At 41.1% G+C, this 19,912-nt stretch overlaps 1 protein-coding gene across 2 annotated transcripts in view; it reads left to right on the forward strand.

Annotated features, from left to right (window-relative positions):
- The window catches only part of STK31 (serine/threonine kinase 31), an 86,994-nt gene that overhangs the window by 24,387 nt on the left and 42,695 nt on the right, over nt 1-19,912 (forward strand). For both annotated transcript variants that reach the window (XM_062178932.1, XM_062178933.1), the window contains exons 9-14: nt 590-705; nt 3,104-3,263; nt 13,207-13,329; nt 14,731-14,910; nt 15,368-15,484; nt 17,397-17,516. In XM_062178932.1, coding sequence (XP_062034916.1) covers nt 590-705; nt 3,104-3,263; nt 13,207-13,329; nt 14,731-14,910; nt 15,368-15,484; nt 17,397-17,516 — 816 coding nt within the window. The remainder of the gene's footprint in view (nt 1-589; nt 706-3,103; nt 3,264-13,206; nt 13,330-14,730; nt 14,911-15,367; nt 15,485-17,396; nt 17,517-19,912) is intronic.

Raw genomic sequence — 19,912 nt, forward strand, 5'->3', positions numbered from 1 at the left:
TGGCTCAACAGGCTAATCCTCTACCTTGTGGCGCCGGCACACCGGGTTCTAGCCCCGGTCGGGGCGCCGGATTCTGTCCCGGTTGCCCCTCTTCCAGGCCAGCTCTCTGCTGTGGCCCGGGAGTGCAGTGGAGGATGGCCCAAGTGCTTGGGCCCTGCACCCCATGGGAGACCAGGATAGGCACCTGGCTCCTGCCATTAGATCAGCGCGGTGCGCCAGCTGCGGCGGCCATTGGAGGGTGAACCAACAGCAAAGGAAGACCTTTCTCTCTCTCTCTCTCTCACTGTCCACTCTGCTTGTCAAAAAAAAAAAAAAAATCTAAGTCTTAAGACATAGTTTGTGAAATTTTGTTTCTTTGTGACTCCTTAATACCATGAGATGTAAGAGTCTATAATTTGCATGAATGTAGAGAACTGGGAATGGATTCTTTTTTATATCTCAATTAGTAGGGAAGCCAGTTTTTGTTACCTGTGGCCTAACATTTTTTAACCTTTAAAATTTTAATTATAATGAAAAGATCATTTGAATAGTAGCAGAAAAACAGTTTCCTCTTTAGATCTCACTGGGATGTGCTTGTTCTTCGTTTCAGCAAGAGAAAGCAAATACCATGGATTTGACAAAACATTTAGAGAGTACTTTAAAGACTCGTATAGGTACCAGAATGAAAAATCTGGCAGCAAAGGTGGAAATACTGAAAGAAATTAGGTAGGTAAAAGTATATTTTTGAGAAGGATACTTTAAAATAATTGTTAATTGGCTGGTGTTTTCTTTATATTGCGTGCCCACCCTTTTTACTTTGAGAAAAATTTATCTAAGTGAGAGAGAAGAGAGGAGTGGAGGAGAGGAGAGGGGAGGAGACATCTCCCTTGTGCTGGTTCACTTCTCAAATGCTGTGACAGCTGGGGCTGGGCAACTCAAGTATCCAACATGTGTGGCAGAGACCCAAGTACTTGAGCTGTCATTGCTGTCTCCTAGTCTGTATAGGTAGAACTACCCTGTACCCCATGGGAGACCAGGAGAAGCACCTGGCTCCTGCCTTTGGATCAGCGTGGTGCGCCAGCCGCACCGCGCTGGCCACAGCGGCCATTGGAGGATGAACCAATGGCAAAAAGGAAGACCTTTCTCTCTGTCTCTCTCACTGTCCACTCTGCCTGTCAAAATAAAAAAAAAAAAAGAAATTTATATTCTGTAGTCTAAATCCTTCAGTTGGCAAGTGGTTTATAAGCCTTTTAAGAGTTTGAGTAACTTGGTCCTGGTAGAGACTAAATCAAAAACCAAGTGACTGTTCTGGCAAAACTGTGAGCCAGACTTCATATCAAAGTGACCGAACATTAATCTACATTTGGGGAAAGAGTGTGCTATTAAAATGGTGTCAGTCTACTTAGAAGCTACAAAAAACTCATTTGGGTGGTGAATCTTATAAGTTCAGCTAATTGGCCTTTCTGATTACTTTTTTAAGAAGATTTTGAGAGGTAGAGTTACAGATAGGGAGAGGGAGAGACAGAGAGAAAGGTCTTCTATCTGCTGGTTCATTCCCCATATGTCGCAACTGCTGGAGCTGGGCCAGTCGGAAGCCAGGAGCCAGGGGCTTCTTCCTGGTCTCCCACGAGAGTTCAGAGGCCCAAATGCTTAAGCTATCTTCCACTGCTTTCCCAGGCCTTTAGCAGGGAGCTGGATCAGAACAGGAGCAGCCAGAACATAAACGGTGCCCACACCCATCCCTCTGATTACTTATTTTTTTTCTTTACTTTTCTTTTTTTTTTTTTGACAGGCAGAGTGGACAGTGAGAGAGAGACAGAGAGAAAGGTCTTCCTTTTGCTGTTGGTTCACCCTCCAATGGCTGCCGCGGCTGGCGCTCTGCGGCCGGTGCACCGCGCTGATCCGATGGCAGGAGCCAGGTGCTTCTCCTGGTCTCCCATGGGGTGCAGGGCCCAAGGACTTGGGCCATCCTCCACTGCACTCCCTGGCCACAGCAGAGAGCTGGCCTGGAAGAGGGGCAACCGGGATAGAATCCAGCACCCCAACCGGGACTAGAACCTGGTGTGCCGGCGCTGCTAGGTGGAGGATTAGCCTATTGAGCCGCGGCGCTGGCCACTCTGATTACTTTTTTTAAAATTTATTTTTAAACTCAGAAAATGCTGATTGTTAGGGTATAAATACTATGTGGCTATAATCTTGATTAGCAAGATTGGCTGTGTATACATTTAAAAAAGAATTTGAGACCAAGAGAGTGCTCTCCCTTTTGCTGGTTTTCTCCCCAGATGCCTGTAAAGACTGAGTCTGGGCTGGGATTGGGGTCTCCCAAGTGGCTGGCAACAATCCAGTTATTGAGCCATCACTCCTACCTTCTAGGGTCTGCATTGGCAGGAAACTGGAGGCAGGAGCCAGAGCCAGGAATTGAATCCAGGAACTCTGATAAAGAACGCTAGCCTCTCAACTGCTAGGCGAGACACCCACTCCTATGTCTAAAATTTTTGATACAGTATTTATACATCTAATTGTAGACTAGAAAGTGAAGGTTTATTTGGTATTTTAAGTTCTGCAGACTTTTGAAGTTGTCTTTTTATATAAAATATATTTTTTAAAATTATTTTTCCACAAATTATTTATTTATTTACTTGAAAGAGTTACAGAGAGAGAGACAGGGAGAGTCACAGAGAGAGATCTTCCAACCGCTGGTTCATTCCACTGATGACCATAATGGCCAGGGCTGAACCAGGCCAAAGCCAGCAGGCCCAGCCAACGCCAGGAGCCCATAGCATCTTCTAGGTCTCCCATGTGGGTGGCAGGGCCCTAAGCTTTTGGGCCATCTTCCACTGCTTTTCTCAAGCCATTAGCAAGGAGCTTCATTGGGATTGGAGCAGCTGGAACTCAAACTGCCAGTGGCTTTACCTGTTACACCACAATGCCAGCCCTGCCACAAATATTTTTTAATTAAATGTTTTTGTATTAAAGTTATATATTATTTATTTTAAGTTTTAAAAAGTACTTCTTCACAGCCAGTGCTGTAAATAGTAACTTTAGACCATTACTGTTTAAGTTGTTCTTACACCAACCTTCTAATTTCTTGATCTTTTTCTTTTTGCTGTTTGTTTTTTTATAGGCGTGTCAACATTAATGTTCGTTTTGGAGATGACCTTTCAGAAGCTATGCAGGTGTTGGATGAGGGGTGCTTTACTACCCTACCTTCTATGAATGAATTAGAGATCCTTTGGGCAGAATACAATCTAGCTCAGGAGAAGATTCAAACCTGTGGTAATGTGGTGAGTTGAGAATTTTGGTTTTTATTTATTGAACATAAACAAGTACTGTCTTTTGAGAAAGCAGAGGGACTGCAGGGGTTGTAATACTTTATTTTCCTAAAATCTTTAACTTTTATTGTATCTTTGTATTATTAATTTGATTATTTTATTGTCTTTTAAGAAAGATAGGATAGGGGCCGGTATTGTGGCATAGTGGCCAAAGCTGCTGCCTGCATTGCTGGCATTCCATATGGCCACTAGTTTGAGTCCTTGCTGCTCCACTTCTGATGGAAGCAGTGGAAGATGGCCTGAGTCCTTGGGCCCCTGCACCCACATAGGAGATCTGGATGGAGCTCCTGGCTCTCTGCTTCAGCCTGGCCCAGCCCTGGCTGTTGTTGCTATTTGGGAAGTGAACCAACAAATCAAAAATCTCTTTTTCACTCTATCTCTCCCTCTCTTTGTAACTGTGCTATTCAAATAAATAAAAATAAATCTGTAAAGAAAAAAAAATAGGGTAGATACATGGTAATTGTGGATACAGCGCTAACAAAATCTTTTCCCATTTTGTATGAGAATATCATCTTTGATGAACTCCTTCTCTGTATTCCTTGATAATATGATAAAATGACATTTCAACCACATTACCAGGCAACATTGTTTATGGGAAATATAATTTCTGGCGGCGCCGTGGCTCACTAGGTTAGTCCTCTGCCTTGTGGCGCCGGCACACCGGGTTCTAGTCCCGGTCAGGGCACCAGATTCTGTCCTGGTTGCCCCTCTTCCAGGCCAGCTCTCTGCTGTGGCCCAGGAGTGCAGTGGAGGATGGCCCAAGTCCTTGGGCCCTGTACCCCATGGGAGACCAGGAGAAGTACCTGGCTTCGGATCAGCGCGGTGCGCCGGCTGCAGCGCGCCAGCCGCGGCGGCCATTGGAGGGTGAACCAACGGCAAAGGAAGACCTTTCTCTCTGTCTCTCTCTCTCACTGTCCACTCTGCCTGTCAAAATATATATATATATATATATATATACATATATATATATAAATAATTTCTGACTGGTGAATTGCATCCCCACTGGAAGAAACCATAAACTGCAAACACTTGGTAAAGAATCTTGAGGGGCCCTGGAAACTGTACTGGGGAGTTTTAAGAGCTAATGGCTCTTTTTAAGATTTATTTCTTTATTTGAAAGTCAGGGTTACACAGAGAGAGGAGAGGCAGAGAGGGAGAGAGAGATGTCTTTCATCCACTGGTTTGCTCCCCAATTGGCTGCAATGACCGGGGCTGCACCCATCCAAAGCCAGGAGCCAGGAGCTTCTTCCAGGTCTCCCACGCGGGTGCAGGGGCCCAAGGACTTTGGCCATCTTCTACTGCTTTCCCAGGCCATAGCAGAGAGCTGGATTGGAAGTGGAGCTGCTGGGTCTTGAACTGGCGCTCATATGGGATGCTGGCACTTCAGGTCAGGGTGTTAACCTGCTGCGCCACAGAGCCAGCCCCAAGAGCTAATGGCTTTTGAGGGGCATGAAGCCACCTTGACTAGTAATGTGGGTCTTGTCATGTAGTCTGAATGATGTGTTTTATGCTGCACTTTTGAACCCTGCCTTACTGTTAGACACTGTCTTGGCCACCTGGTATTGAATGGGAATTGATTATATGTGTGGGGTAATGTAAGAAAAATGAAAAATTTCATATTAGTTCTTTGTTAGCCTAAGAACCGGTATATTGCCTGTTGCAGTTTTCCTTATTGAATTATGTTAAGCTGACCGGAACTCCTTGTGAAGGTATTTCCACCCCCCTCCCCCTTATAGCTTCCCATTGCACCTATGAGGTCTGTACTTGAGGTTAGGCCTGCCTCGTCTTAAGTATTGGTAGTTTCTGCTTCTTGGTTTTTATCCTAGGAGTCTTAATCCTCCTTCATAGGTACATGGGCCAGTTGGCAACGTAGCTGGCTCTGAAGTAGAAGTATGAGCAGGATAGTCAGATCGGGACTGTCAGGAATGCTTAGTTTGGAGAAGGGTTAGATTTGGATTACTTTACATATAGATCCTAATGGGTCACTTCTTATGGAAAAAAAATGTAAGTTTTGAATACCTATGAAGCATAGGTAATATATAGGTAACTTAAAATGTTTTCCTACACTTACGTTTAGTATGACCATTTTTGCTCCCATTTTATAAGTAAGGAAGCAGGCTCACAAGGGTTAAAGAAATTTTCAGGATTATACTCATGTGTTCTAAATGTTAATAGGAAATTTGAACCCAGGCATGTCTGACTTAAGAAAAGTACTTAAGAAGAGCGGCAAGATGGCGGAATAGGCAGGGAGCACACTATTAGTCCGGCGGAGAGACAGTTTAATATAAGTGGAGATACTGCAGGGTCAAGGAAGAGTAGGGGATGAAACAGCAGAGGAAACTCTTCTGGAACTAGTGATTCACAGTGGACCTGCGTGGAGAGCGTGGGAGCCCAAGTTCGGGACACCAGCGGCAGACTCAACACACCAGCGCTGGAACGCGAGGTGAGCCAAACCTCAATAGCCCGAGACACCAGCGGGCAAGCGGAAAGAGGAGGCTAGAGGGAACGAGGCTTGAAACTCCGTGGGGAAAAATTCACCAGGCTAACTAGAAGAGAGAGAGGAAAAAAATAAAAAAAGTGACCGATACGGACACAAGTTTCTCTCTCTCCGCTCACCTCTCAAAGGCGAGCAAGACAGAGCAGGCGCCATTTTGGACATACGTCATAAGCAGGGTGACCTCAGGTCTGCACCGGCCCTGAGCCTAGCAGAAACACCTGACTCTGGGGGGAGGGGTGAAATAACAGGAGATTAGCATCTAACTTGGCAACCCAGTGGGAGACTGCAGGAGAATTGGAGCCCACACTGAGGGCAGCACAGATTCCCTGTGTGGTCCTTGGGAAAGAGCTTCCAATCTCTGGCTCCTGTGGGTATATCATTTGCCTGCTAACTACCTCCAATTACGTTCAGCTGGGCGGAATTACTTCCCTTTTGAATCAAAAAAAGAAAGAGAGATTTACCACACCTAACCTGGGAGTGTCATCTTTGACACACCCTCAACCCTGAGGAACCAAACACAGCTCTCAGTCCACACTCATCTCAAGCCTCTAAGGCTCCACTGAAAGCAGACAGTCCACTTAATATAGAGCCATAGTGTAACAAGAAAAAAAACCACAGTGAAGAAACCAAATATCTCCAACATGCCAAACAACAAACGCAAAAACCGAGGTAACAAGAACAAGGAAGACACTATGACGCCCCCAAATGAAAAAGACACCCCAATTCAAGATTATGAAGATGATGAGATCGAAGAAATGCAAGAAGCGGATCTCAAAAAATTGATAAGAACATTAAGAAGTTCTCAAAAACAAATTCTTGAACTACAGAAATCCTTAATGGACAAGATAGAAAATCTCTCTCATAAAAATGAAATATTAAGGAGGAATCAAAATGAAATGAAACAACTAGTGGAACAAGAAACTGTGATAGTGATGAGAAATCATAATGAAATGAAGAATTCAATAGATCAAATGACAAACACATTAGAGAGCCTTAAAAACAGAATGGGCGAAGCAGAAGAGAGAATATCAGACTTAGAAGACAGAGAACAGGAAAGGAAACAGGCAAACCTAAGAAAAGAAGAAGAAATTAGAAATCTAAAAAATATTGTCCGGAATCTACAGGATACTATTAAAAAACCCAACATTCGGGTTCTAGGAGTTCCTGAAGGCATGGAGAGGGAGAAAGGATTAGAAGGCATTTTCAGTGAGATACTAGCAGAAAATTTCCCAGGTTTGGAGAAGGACAGAGGCATCTTAGTACAGGAAGCTTATAGAACCCCTAATAAACATGACCAAAAGAGATCCTCACCACGACATGTTGTAATCAAACTCACCACAGTGAAACATAAAGAAAAGATCCTAAAAGGTGCAAGAGAGAAACGTCAGATCACTCTTAGAGGATCTCCAATTAGACTCACAGCAGACTTCTCATCAGAAACCCTACAAGCTAGAAGGGAATGGCGAGACATAGCCCAGGTACTAAGAGAGAAAAACTGCCAGCCCAGAATACTATATCCTGCAAAGCTCTCATTTGTGAATGAAGGTGAAATTAAGACTTTTCATAGCAAACAGAAACTGAAAGAATTTGATGCCACTCATCCTGCCCTGCAAAAGATGCTTAAAGATGTCTTACACACAGAAACACAGAAACATGGTCACCAATATGAAAGAAGGTAAAGGAAGGAAACCTCACAGCAAAAGATCACAGGAAGCTCAATTTCTCTTTGACATAGAATTAAACTCTGATGCTCTGTTAAAGCAATGTGTTAAAGTAATCTATTATGTTCTCTTGATTTCTGTTAAATTCTAATTGTTCAAAAACAGCTGAATTTTTATTAAGAGCTATGGGTTATTTAAATATGTGCTTATTTTCAAAGATTTGAATAATCACCTTGTAACAATGATCAAATTTGGTCTATGTTATGTCATGATTTTCAGGAATCTTATTTCAACCAGATATTTTGGATTTTGAGCCCTCTTGGCATTCTTGACAGGCATTCAAAAAATCAAAGTTTCAAACAATCTGGTCTCTAAAATTTCCAGTAAATCCTGGACTTTGGTTTTTCCAGTTTAGGCCCAACTGAAAAAATCGAAGGACCTATGTCTCTCATCTTATAGAGACACCAACTAATCAGTCTATTTGGATTATATTAGAAGGACTGTCAAGATGTGATGTGGTACCAGACTTTAAGTTTCTATAATGGAAAATGCTATTAATACAAATGTTTGAGAATTAAAAAGTCTAATGATCTTGTGTTACTAGACATGATAGTTATCTTAATGAGAAAGCCCCAGAGGCCTAAAGGGTTAAATACTTGTAAAATCCTACAGGTGCTTTCAAAAATACTGTGAAGTAAGCAAGTGCCTCTTGTTGGTTGATGAGTTTATAATTTTAAACATGGCGACTTAAATTCTTTTGTCATCCATAGTTATATATGATGTGCTGCTCATAAAACTAAAGCGTTGTTGGTTCTGTGTTTAGCTGTCCTCCTATAGGTTCCTATGGACGTTTTCCAGCCACTTTTATTGTATTCAGTACTTTGGGATGGCTCTGTAAACAGATGAAGCCAATAATGTATTAACAGTACCAACTGAGAGAAAGTATGGTTAACTGAGGTTACTAAAAACAAAAAGCAATTCAAATAATTGGCAATCTACAAAAAGAGTTAAAGATTTTAAAAGCTATTATTAAAATTGCTATATTGGTCTAGTATGTTATGTTATATGTGTGTACATATTATATGTCCACATGGGGAAATTTTATTAAGAGTTTTATTTTAAATGGCTTATAGATAAGATTGTCCATAAATTTAAGCTGCTAAAATCAATCAAAGATACATTTTAATTTGTGTGACCTGAATCTGTGTATCATATGTTTTAAACGTGTGGGTAGAAAGAAACGAAAAACATTTTAGATGGTTGTGCTTAAGTTTACTGGCTAAACAAACTACGCCATGTTAGATATTTAAGAGGTGTTTTCAAATACATGATTCTTAAAATTTATAGAAGGCATTGGACCTTCTGGTAAATGTTTTCTTAAGTTGTTATCTAATGGTTGAAACTGTTTGCTAAGTATTCATGTAATATTGCTATTGTCAGCAAGCGATCTAGGACTTGCTCCCTCATTTCTCTATTCTAAGCCCAACTTGTTCTTTCATTTCTCTATTCTCTTCAAGGTAGGAAACTAATTCTATTATAAAGGAATCTGTAGGACGCACAATTTAATCTTTAGACCTTATAAAAGAGATGGCTAACATTTTTCTGTAATAGCATAGCCAAAATAAGAACTTAAATAATAATCTCATAGCTAGATTCACTTCGCCATCAGCGAAGTATACAGTAAGTAGAAAAAACCTCCCTTTCAGACCAAAGGGAAAGAAAGTTTTAAAGTGAGAATATAATTTTCCTCATGGACATTGTCTACCTTAGAAAAACTACTACAGAACATGCCTGTGACTATAGACTTGTAGTTCAGGCCACCGAAGATTAAAGATGGGATACGGGCACTCCCTTGACTTGCATCCTCTGGTCTGCTTTAAGACAAACCAGGAGGAAAAGAAAGCTAGGCATCAGAAGCAATGGGTGGCAGGCCTACTAATGGCTGATCTGTACAGTGATCTGCCCTCAAGGAGACCCAACAGGCCAGTCCACTGCAGTGGCTTTCAATGTGGTAAGCCTGGGCTTCAGCAGAAGTCAGCTTGTGAAGAGCCCTGGCAGCTCTGCCAAGAGTTGGATCACTGGAAATGGACCTGCCCTGGAGTCGAAGGATGCCCAGGTCAGAGCCACAGATCTTATTGGCTCTAAGCTGAAAAGCCCTTCACTCAGCCCAACTTCCAAAGTGACCACTGCAGCTAAGGGGTTGGCCAAGTAGGGTCAGCAACATTGCAGGCAGAACTGTAAATTTCTTGTTAGAGATGCCCCCTGCCTTCACCTGGCCAGCTCTCCTCCCAGGCCAGCCAAGTAATGAAAGTCAACAGAGTGCCTTCCCCTAGGAGGTTCACACCTCCCTTAGGATATACCCCATGTGAAGAGATAGATAGGTCTGGGCCTCTGAATTTACAAGGCCTAAAGCCTACCAGATTATTATCAAGCCCCTTCTATCAGGTTCTATTTGCCTCTCAATCAGAAAAATTACTTGTAGCTTAGACAGCACCTTTCTTAGCTCCTCTAATAATGACTCGGTCCTTTGTTCTAGGCCCTGTCTAGCGCACTTGGGCCTCATTCCTTTGTAATCATAACCTCTACTCTACCACCAATGGCTCTACTCCCAACCTGTGTGTACTGATGGTCCTCTTCCCCACTTAATGCTGTATAATTGTTCAGACCTGCTTAATGCCACTCTTAGGATCATTGGTTACTATCCTCACTCTGTCTTTTATGACCTTGTCTAAATATGATCAGAGTCGGCAAACTTGAAAGGCTTCCATAGCCTTGGCAACTCATGACGACAGCCTAGGGTGGTTACTGGCGCCATAAACTAGAGTGTCAATTTGTTGGGTCAACAACAGGAGCCACTGTGCACTTGCTCCTCATGTGGGATCTCTGTCCTTAATGTGCTGTACATTTTGATTTAATGCTATAACTAGTACTCAAACAGTATGTTTTACTTTGTGTTTCTACGTAGGTGCAAACTGTTGAAATCTTTATACTAAATTGATCTTCTGTATATAAAGAGAATTGAAAATGAATCTTGATGCAAATGGAAGGGGAGAGGGAGCGGGAGTGGGGAGGGTTGTGGGTGGGAGGGAAGTTATGGGAGGGGGAAGCCATTGTAATCCATAAGCTGTACACTGGAAATTTATATTCATTAAATAAAAGTTAAAAAAAAAAGAAAAGTACTTAAAAGAAAATATATGAAAAAAAAAAATATATGGCCAGCACCATGGCTCAATAGGCTAATCCTCAGCCTGCGGCACCAGCAAACCAGGTTCTAGTCCCGGTCGGGGCACCGGATTCTGTCTCGGTTGCTCCTCTTCCAGTCCAGCTCTCTGCTGTGGCCCGGGAGTGCAGTGGAGGATGGCCCAAGTCCTTGGGCCCTACACCTGCATGGGAGACCAGGAGAAGCACCTGGCTCCTGCCATCGGATCAGCATGGTGTGCCGGCTGCACCGTGCTGGCCACAGCGGCCATTGGGGGGTGAACCAACGGCAAAGGAAGACCTTTCTCTCTGTTTCTTTCTCTCACTTTCCACTTTGTCAAAAAAAAAAAAAAATATATATATATATATTCTTTTTCCTTTAGACAATTCAGATTGTCAATATTAAAACATTTCTTCATGTATTTTTATATAATAAGATGAATAGCTGAAAAAGAACTGCTTTTTTTTTTTTTTATTTTGTTTTTGTAGTTTGAGCAAATTTGAGTTCAGAGCAGAGGGGCAAGGATTAATGTATGTAACTTTAGGACTTGGTATTCTAGTAGTAAAAATGTAATTTTTAAAAAGATTTATTTACTTGAAAGTCAGAGTTACACAGAGAGAGAAGAAGAAGCAGAGAGATAGAGGGAGGAAGGGAGGGAGAGAGAGAGGTCTTCCGTCTGCTGGTTCCTCCCCAGTTGGCTGCAATGGCTGGAGCTGTCGTGATCTGAAGCCAGGAGCCAGGAGCTTCTTCTGGGTCTCCCACATAGGTGCAGGGTCCCAAGGAGTTGGGCTGTCTTGTACTGCTTTCCCAGGCTCTAGCAGAGAGAGAGCTGGATTGGAAGAGGAGCTGCCAGGACTCAAACTGGAGCCCATGTGAGATCCTAGCACTGCAAGCAAGGGCTTTAACCTGCTACGCCACAGTGCTGGCCCAACTATGATGTTTTTAAAAAGCAAATATTGGCCGGCACCGTGGCTTAACAGGCTAATCCTCCGCCTTGCGGCGCCGGCACACCGGGTTCTAGTCCCGGTTGGGGCGCCGGATTCTATCCCGGTTGCCCCTCTTCCAGGCCAGCTCTCTGCTATGGCCTGGGAAGGCAGTGGAGGATGGCCCAAGTCCTTGGGCCCTGCACCCGTATGGGAGACCGGGAGAAGCTCCTGGCTCCTGGCTTCGGATCAGCACGATGCGCCGGCCGCAGCGGCCATTGGAGGGTGAACCAACTGCAAAGGAAGACCTTACTCTCTGTCTCTCTCTCACTATCCACTCTGCCTGTCAAAAAAATAAAAATAAAAATAAAAAGCAAATATTTGTTTCTACCACTACTGATGTTTCAGGACTTAAAGTTCATTTGGTGAATTGAGGGATGGATTATTGGATAAACACCAGGTCATAATTGTCACTCAGATGTAGTTGCCATTTTATTTCTTTTAATTACTTTGGGTCTCAAAATTATTACTTAATGCAGTTTGCATAGTTCTTAATATGATGGCCATTTTTCTTTTATTGGATGAAAGAAGTGGTATTTATTTCTGTTTCTTTTCCTGTTTTTTGTTACAAAATAGTCTAATTGAGCTATATAAGAAAGACTATACTAAAATTTAAGCTTTTAAGTATATGGGCCAGGTATATTATAGGTAATGGAGATAAGAATTTTTCTTTTCTTTTTTTTTTTTGACAGGCAGAGTGGACAGTGAGAGAGAGACAGAGAGAAAGGTCTTCCTTTTTGCCGTTGGTTCATCCTCCAATGGCCGCCGCGGTAGGCGCGCTGCGGCCGGTGCACCACGCTGATCCGATGGCAGGAGCCAGGTGCTTCTCCTGGTCTCCCATGGGGTGCAGGGCCCAAGGACTTGGGCCATCCTCCACTGCACTCCCAGGCCACAGCAGAGAGCTGGCCTGGAAGAGGGGCAACCGGGACAGGATCGGTGCCCCGACCGGGACTAGAACCCGGTGTGCCGGCGCCGCAAGGCGGAAGATTAGCCCATTGAGCCGCGGCACCGGCGGAGATAAGAATTTTTCTAAGACCTGATCCTTTCTCTCTTTCTCGATTATGGGATGGGTAGCAGTTTCAGTACAGTCTGGTAAGTACTGTACTAGAGACAATGCACAGGACTTTTGGGTATCTTTCATACATGTATTTTTACATATTCCTTTTGGGTGAATTGTTGGTTTCAGACTAGTAGAGTTTAACTGACTCTTGAAAGATGAGTAGGTAAAGGAGTTGAGGATGGTATGCGAACAGTAGGAGGCAGAATATAATTAATAATAGGATCTTGTCTGATTTTCTCAAAGGAAAATGGAAATTCCACTTTTGTAGGATAAGGGGAAAATGTAGAATAGCAGGACAGGATTGTTGAATTTTAGTTATTTTAATTAATGGAAGGTTTTTTTTTGTCATTTTAGATCTAAGGAGAGCAATGTTTGTCTTGAATGCTACTGTTTTTGGAGAATGTAATGTTAAATTTTAGAGCTCACTTTCTTTGTATAGTTGAATGTGTAAATAATATCTCTGTAGTAATGGTTGTTGTTTTATTCTTCCTCCAGACTGAAAGCAATATTTTGATTGCCGAAAGAAATGAAGTGCAACAGAAGCTATACATGGCAGTAGAAGTTTTTATTCTGGAAGTAGATGAGTTACCTCTTAATAAACGTTTAAAAACCTTGAAGGTTGGAATTACACTTAAAATAATTAAGTATATTTTAAATTATAAGTGTATCATCTGAGAGGTGAAATTGTATTAACCTTGAGACTTCAGATAGTACTGATAGCTGCAAATTTTTTTTCCTTTGCTGAATTCTGGTTTTTGATGGAATTAAATGTTCATTCTGGTATATTTAATATTTATAGATCTGTTTTACAAAGAAGTCAGAATGGCCAGACTCTCCCGGCTTGCTAGAGCAGCATTCATTTAGGAAACTCAGGGAGATAGGACCCGTAGTAGGCACGTGGGCTCCCTGTTGTCCATTGCATTCTGGCAGAAAACCTAGGAGGGCCGTGAATCAGAGTTAGGGAGAAGAGACCCTGATCCTTGAGCTAGAGGGCTTTGAGGCACATGGTCAGTGTGCTTTCAGCCCTGTCACTGTCAGCAGTGAGTCGAGTTTGGGATGAATGAACATGGTAGTGGCAGGTCACTGCACTTAGTGACATAACACTGTTATTTCTTTATTTGGATCTTTTTTGTTTTTGTGGTCCTATAATATTGTTTAGAAATTTTCTCTAAAAATAGACAATTTATCTTAACTCTAAGCTATTTGTACTTTTGGCTGCTTTTATTTTCTGTTGTCTTATTTTTCATTTCCTCATTATTATCATATATTAGTGTCTGGCAATTCTGCTGATTTAATTATCATTTGTCTCTTGATACTCTTTGAGCTTTCTCTGTGGTCATGTAATTTGAAAACAATCCTTTTTTTCTCTTTTTAATCATTCTGTCTTAAATGTATTTGAGTTTTTAATGATTTTGTCAGTATCTCTGGTGCTAGGACAGTGGCTGCTATCTACCTTATTTGTATTTCTGGGAATCTGCTTGCTAGAAATTTGGAGATGAGAATATTCAGGGACATCTGGACCCTGTTTCTCTCTATATCCTCATGAAGATGTGGTGTTGATCATGCTGTGTATGATTCAGGAACCACTGGAGCCCTGGTTTGAAATAATTCTTAAGTAGAATTATACAGCTTAATTTCTTCCAAAATGGTGAAGTAAGCCTTACATATGAAAGTGTGATAGTATACTAAGAATTTACCTTTCTACAAAGCAACTTCTACTTTACGCTGTAAAGATTTATTTCTTCCTATGAATTGTTTGTAAAATAGGTTGAGAGTCTGCAACCAAGGTTATCTTTAAGGCTGCTTTATTTTTAAAGTTTGATACAGGTTAGGTACCCTAATCTGAAAATTTGAAATCTCAAATACTCTGGAGTCACTATCTAGATAGCCTTGTGATGTGTCCTTGTTAAATGATTCTAAGTTTTACTCTGATTTCCTGTTCTTTGGATTCTAACACTGGACTTGAATCCTAATGAGCAGTTAATAAGCTTTAATAAACATAAGAGTATCTCTCTGTAGGATTTGTCAGCCTCTTTAGAAGCAGTGTATGGACCAGCCAAAGAAGGAACACACTCTGAGGATATCCTTAGAAAATTTTATGACTGGAAGTGTGATAAACGAGAGGAGTTCACCAAAATTAGAAGTGAGACAGAGGCTTCTCTGCAGCGTCTCGTAGCGTGGTTCCAGAGCAGCTTAAAGGTAGAGAGAGCGCTTGCTCGGTGCTGTTGGTAGCACAAAGAAGGGAATAGACACACAAGCATCTGCCTTCTTGGTCCCTGAGTGACGCTGTCTGCCTGTCCCCTGTCAGAGTCCCTCCTTAAACCTGAGGCTTCAGGTCTCTGTGAGTTTTCACACCACTGCTTTCAGTGCTCTAAAAAACCATTGTCTTGGTTTTGGTCCTGTTTTTTTTCCTGGATTGTTCCTTCACCTGTCTGTACTGTTGCTTTTTCTCAGATCAGCTATGTGTCAGTGCCTTTTCCCTTCTGGTACGTGAGTGTTGCCACAGCGGGTGCTTTAGCTTTTGTCTGTATTCTTGTTTCCCTATATGTTGTCCTGGGGATAACTTAATGCTCTGCTTCAGGTGTAAGGGTACGGTGGCTACTAATTGAATTAATATAAATAAGATATTTTGTGTTTTTATTTTTTGCAAAAAAAGGTTTTTGATCTCTCTGTGGAAGAACCAGCAAGCTCTGATGATACAGTTGGTAATATTGATGAGGTCCTAGAGAAGACCGAGTCCTGTCTCTGCAAAGAGCTGGAGGTGTCTCTGATTGTGAGTAATGACCTTGTCTTTGCTTCCTTAATGAAGCAGGTTTCACTGGCTGCTCTTAGCTTTCCTGTGACAGTTTCTTGAGAGAGTAACGCTACCAAGTTCTAATCCAAATAGAGTGCAATTTTATTATTCTGTAGAGTTGCACTTCACTTTGATAGGATATTTTACATAAAAAACCTAATTTTTAATTCTAGGAATGCTAAGGGGGGACAGGAAAAAAGAAAACTCCCATCTGCTGATTGACTGCAGATTCCCACTAGAGCTGGGAACTCAGTTGAGATCTCATCTGTGGATGGCAGAGACCCAGTTATTTGAGTCATCACCTGCTACCTCTCAGGGTCTACAGTTAGCAGAAAGCTGGAGTGAGGAAGTGCCCATGCACTCCAGTATGAGATGTGGATGTCTTAACCAGCATTTTGCTTAACCAAATGCCTATGCCAAAGAAAACTCCTTTTAATGTGAAGGATCGGCTTTCTATATCATTTAATTCTTGAGTCCATCATACCCAATGACTATTAGAAATGACTCCTGGTGCCGGTGCTGTGGCGTAGTGGGTAAAGCCATAGCCTGCAATGTCGGCATCCCATACGGGCACCTGTTTGAGTCCTGGCTGTTCCACTTCTGATCCAGCTCCCTGCTAATGTGCCTGGGAGAACAGTAAAGGATGGCCCAAGGTCTTGGGTGCCTGCATCCATCGTGGACACCCAAGTGAAGCTCCTAGCTCCTGGCTTCAGCCTGGTGCAGCCCTACCTGTTGCAGCCATTTGTGGAGTGAACCAACTGGTGGAAGATCTCTGTCTGTCTCTTTTCTTTTCTTCTCTTTTCTCTCTCTCTCTTTAACTCTGCCTTCAAATAAATAAAATCTTTTTTTTCCTCAAAGAAATTACTCCTTAGAGCTTGTGAAAACTTGAAAGTTAAGAGAGCTCTGGAAGTAGACACACAGGATTGCCCAGTATCCCTTTTTCTCTCTTGCTTTTAAAAAGTATTTATTTAATTTATTTGGAAGGTAAATACACACATGCAAAACAGATACACACATATTCACAGAATGAAAGAGAGAGAAGGAATGAAGGAGAAATATCTCCTGCTTTCTGATTCACTCCCGAGATGCTTTACAATAGCTGGGGCTGGGCCAGGCCCAACTGAAGCCAGGAACTCAATTTGGGTCACTTATGTGGGTAGCAGGAATCTAACTACTTGAACCATCAGTGCTGCCTCCCAGGGTGTGTGCAGTTACAGGATGATAGAATTGGGAATAGTGTCTAGATTTGAAGCCAGTCACTTTGATATGAGATGCAGGGATCACAAGCGGTGTCTAAACTGCTGTGCCAAACATCTATATTGCTGTATCAAATTAAAAATTTGTGTAGCTCCTGTAAAGAGTATTTTCAAATTTTAACATTGCTCACTAGGACTCCTTCCAGGTTATTTAGGCTGCTTTCTAAAGTCTCAGTGGTTGTACTTTTCATTTTACTTCTTTTTTTAGTTTTTGCAGATTAGTTCATAGTGTGTGACAGTATATAGTGCTGTATTTCCTTATTATTTAATCCTGATTTATGTTTTTGTCAGTCTTGATTTTAGAAATGGTTAATAGATGATTTAAAAAAATAATGGTTGACATTCTATATGTTGTATAATTGTTGTATAATTGTGGTAATATCCCTGATTTCCTTTAGCGCTCTTCTCCAGGAAGCTTCAGGAGTAATTTGTAGTGTAATAGGGGCAAAATTTTCTATATGGACATGTCTGATATCAGACTCTCTAATGTCTAGAAAATATTTTTGTATAAAAATATTTTGAAATGGCTATAGAAATTTATCAAAGGTACCATTTTGAAGTTTATCAATTTTAATTGAAGGTTTAACTATTTTGACTTCCCTTATGCATAATTTCATGTGTGTGGTTTTATTTAGGAGCAAGGTGATACAGACAAGGAGATCATTTTAGATACATACGGTCAGGTGCTACAGAAGATCCGTTCAGAGGAAAGGCTCATTGCCTCAGTACAAGCCAAGTACAAGGACAGTGTTGAGGTTGGGTTACACTTTCTCTAATTGGTTTTATATATTTCTTTGAATTTTTTAACACTTAAATTTTTTCACAAGCAGTTTAATATTCAGTGTGTTGGTAAATTGCTTATTGTTAACAGAATGGTCATTGTTAGATGGCATAGAATGGAATTCACTATAAAGTGGACATTGTGATTTTTGTTGATAAAATATACTTAATTTTTTTTCTTAACCTTTTGGTTTTCTTATGTCTTTGACAGCATTTGACATTTTCTTCTAACTATAAAAGTGTATTATGGAAAACTTACTATATACAGAAAGCTAAGAAGAAATAAAAATATGACTTAAAACCCCTACTCTGAGAGTTTCAGAGTATTTTCTATTTGGAGGTGATATAATATACAAGAGCTCATAAGGAAGTTTGTGGAAAATGTGTATTACTAAAAAAACTATGTACAGATTTCAAATTTTTTCCCACCAAAGTAAACTTGTCTCTTAATTCTTTCTTAAAGTACTCTTGTGTGTATGTGTATCTGTCTATCTATGATGCATTGCTTTGTCTTGTAGGCTATTTTGAAAATATTTTCTTTATTTTAAAAAGCTTTTTTTTTATTGGAGTTAGCTCCTGTTTATTTATTTATTATTTTATTATTTTTCCAAAGAAACCTTTTATTTAATGAGTACAAATTTCATAAATACAACTTTAGAAATATAGTGATTCTTTACACCACACCCACCCTTCCATCCTCACTCCCACCCCATCTCCTCTTCCCTCTCCCTTCCCAGTCCCATTCTCCATTAAGATTCATTTTTAATTAACTTTATACACAGAAGACCAATGCTATACTAAGTAAAGATTTCAACAATTTTGCACCCCCCCAAACCTGTTTGAGAACAAGTTTTACAGTTAATTCTCATAATACAACTCACTGAGGATAGAAGTCCTGCATGGGAAGTAAGTATACAGTGACTTCTGTTGATAATTTAACAGTTAACATTCTTACATATGACATCAGTGATCACTCGAGATTTTTGACATGAGCTGCCAAGGCTATGGAAGCCTTTTAAATCCACAGTCTCCATCAGTATTTAGACAAGGCCATAAGCAAAGTGGAAGTTCTCTTCTTCCTCACAGAAAAATACATTCTTCTTTGATGGCCACTTCTTTCCACTGGGGTCTCTCTCACAGAGATCCTTCATATAGAACATTTTTTTTTTTGCCACAGTGTCTTGGCTTTCCTTGCCTGAAATATTCTCATGGGCTTTTCAGTCAGACCAGAATGCCTTACAGGATGATTCTGAAGTCAGAGTACTATTTAAAGCCATTGTCATTCTATGAGTTCTGCTGTGTGGACTACTTCCCTATTGGAACATTCTCTTCTTCTTCTTTTTAATATTTTATTTATTTATTTGAGAGGTAGAGTTACAGACAGTGAGAGGAAGAGACAGAAAGAAAGGCCTTCCTTCTGTTGATTCACTCCCCAAATGGCTGCGATGGCCGGAGCTGTGCTGATCCAAAGCCAGGAGCCAGGAGCTTCTTCCGGGTCTCCCACGTGGGTGCAGGGGCCCAAAAACTTGGGCCATCTTCTACTGCTTTCCCAGGCTGTAGCAGAGAGCTGGATTGGAAGAAGAGCAGCCAGGACTAGAACCAGTGCCCATATAGATGCTGGCACCACAGGTTGAGGATTAACCTGCGCCATGGCACCAGCTCCCATTCTCTTCTTTTTGATTCTACCTATTATTATTACCAGACACTTAACCTTATTTATATGATCCCTTTAACACTTAATCCTATCTTTATGATTACTTTAACACTTAATATGGTCACTTTAACACTTAAGATGGCATTTTTACACCCAGCCTAATGAGATTTGGCATCCCATGACAAGTTTTTAAACTGTATCCCCCTTAGAAGTAAGTCCATAGGAATGTATGAGAACTATACTGCTTTACGGTTACAAACTTCCTCCTCACTTTCTTATTCCCACTCTTATTTTTTTAATGAGATCAATCCTCAATGGGCTTTATACACATAGGATTAACGTTATGTTAAGTAAAGAGTTCAACAAATATTATAAAGAAGAAAGAAAAAAAAAAGCCTGTTTCCTGACAGTCAAGACAATGGCTGTTTAAGTTATTGCTTCTCAAAGTGTCAATTTGACTTCTACAGATCTCCTTTTAGGTGCTCTATTAGTTATCACAGATTGGGGAGAACATATGATATTTGTCCCTTTGGGACTGGCTTATTTCACTAAGTATGATGTTTTCCAGATTCATCTATTTTGTTGCAAATGGCCATATTTCATTTTTTTAACTGCTGTGTAGTATTCCATAGAGTACCTATCCCATAATTTCTTTATCCAGTCTTCCATTGATGAAAATTTAGGTTGATTGCATGTCTTAGCTAATGTGAATTGATG

Source organism: Lepus europaeus, chromosome 20, assembly GCF_033115175.1.
Source record: "Lepus europaeus isolate LE1 chromosome 20, mLepTim1.pri, whole genome shotgun sequence".
NCBI lineage: Eukaryota > Metazoa > Chordata > Mammalia > Lagomorpha > Leporidae > Lepus > Lepus europaeus.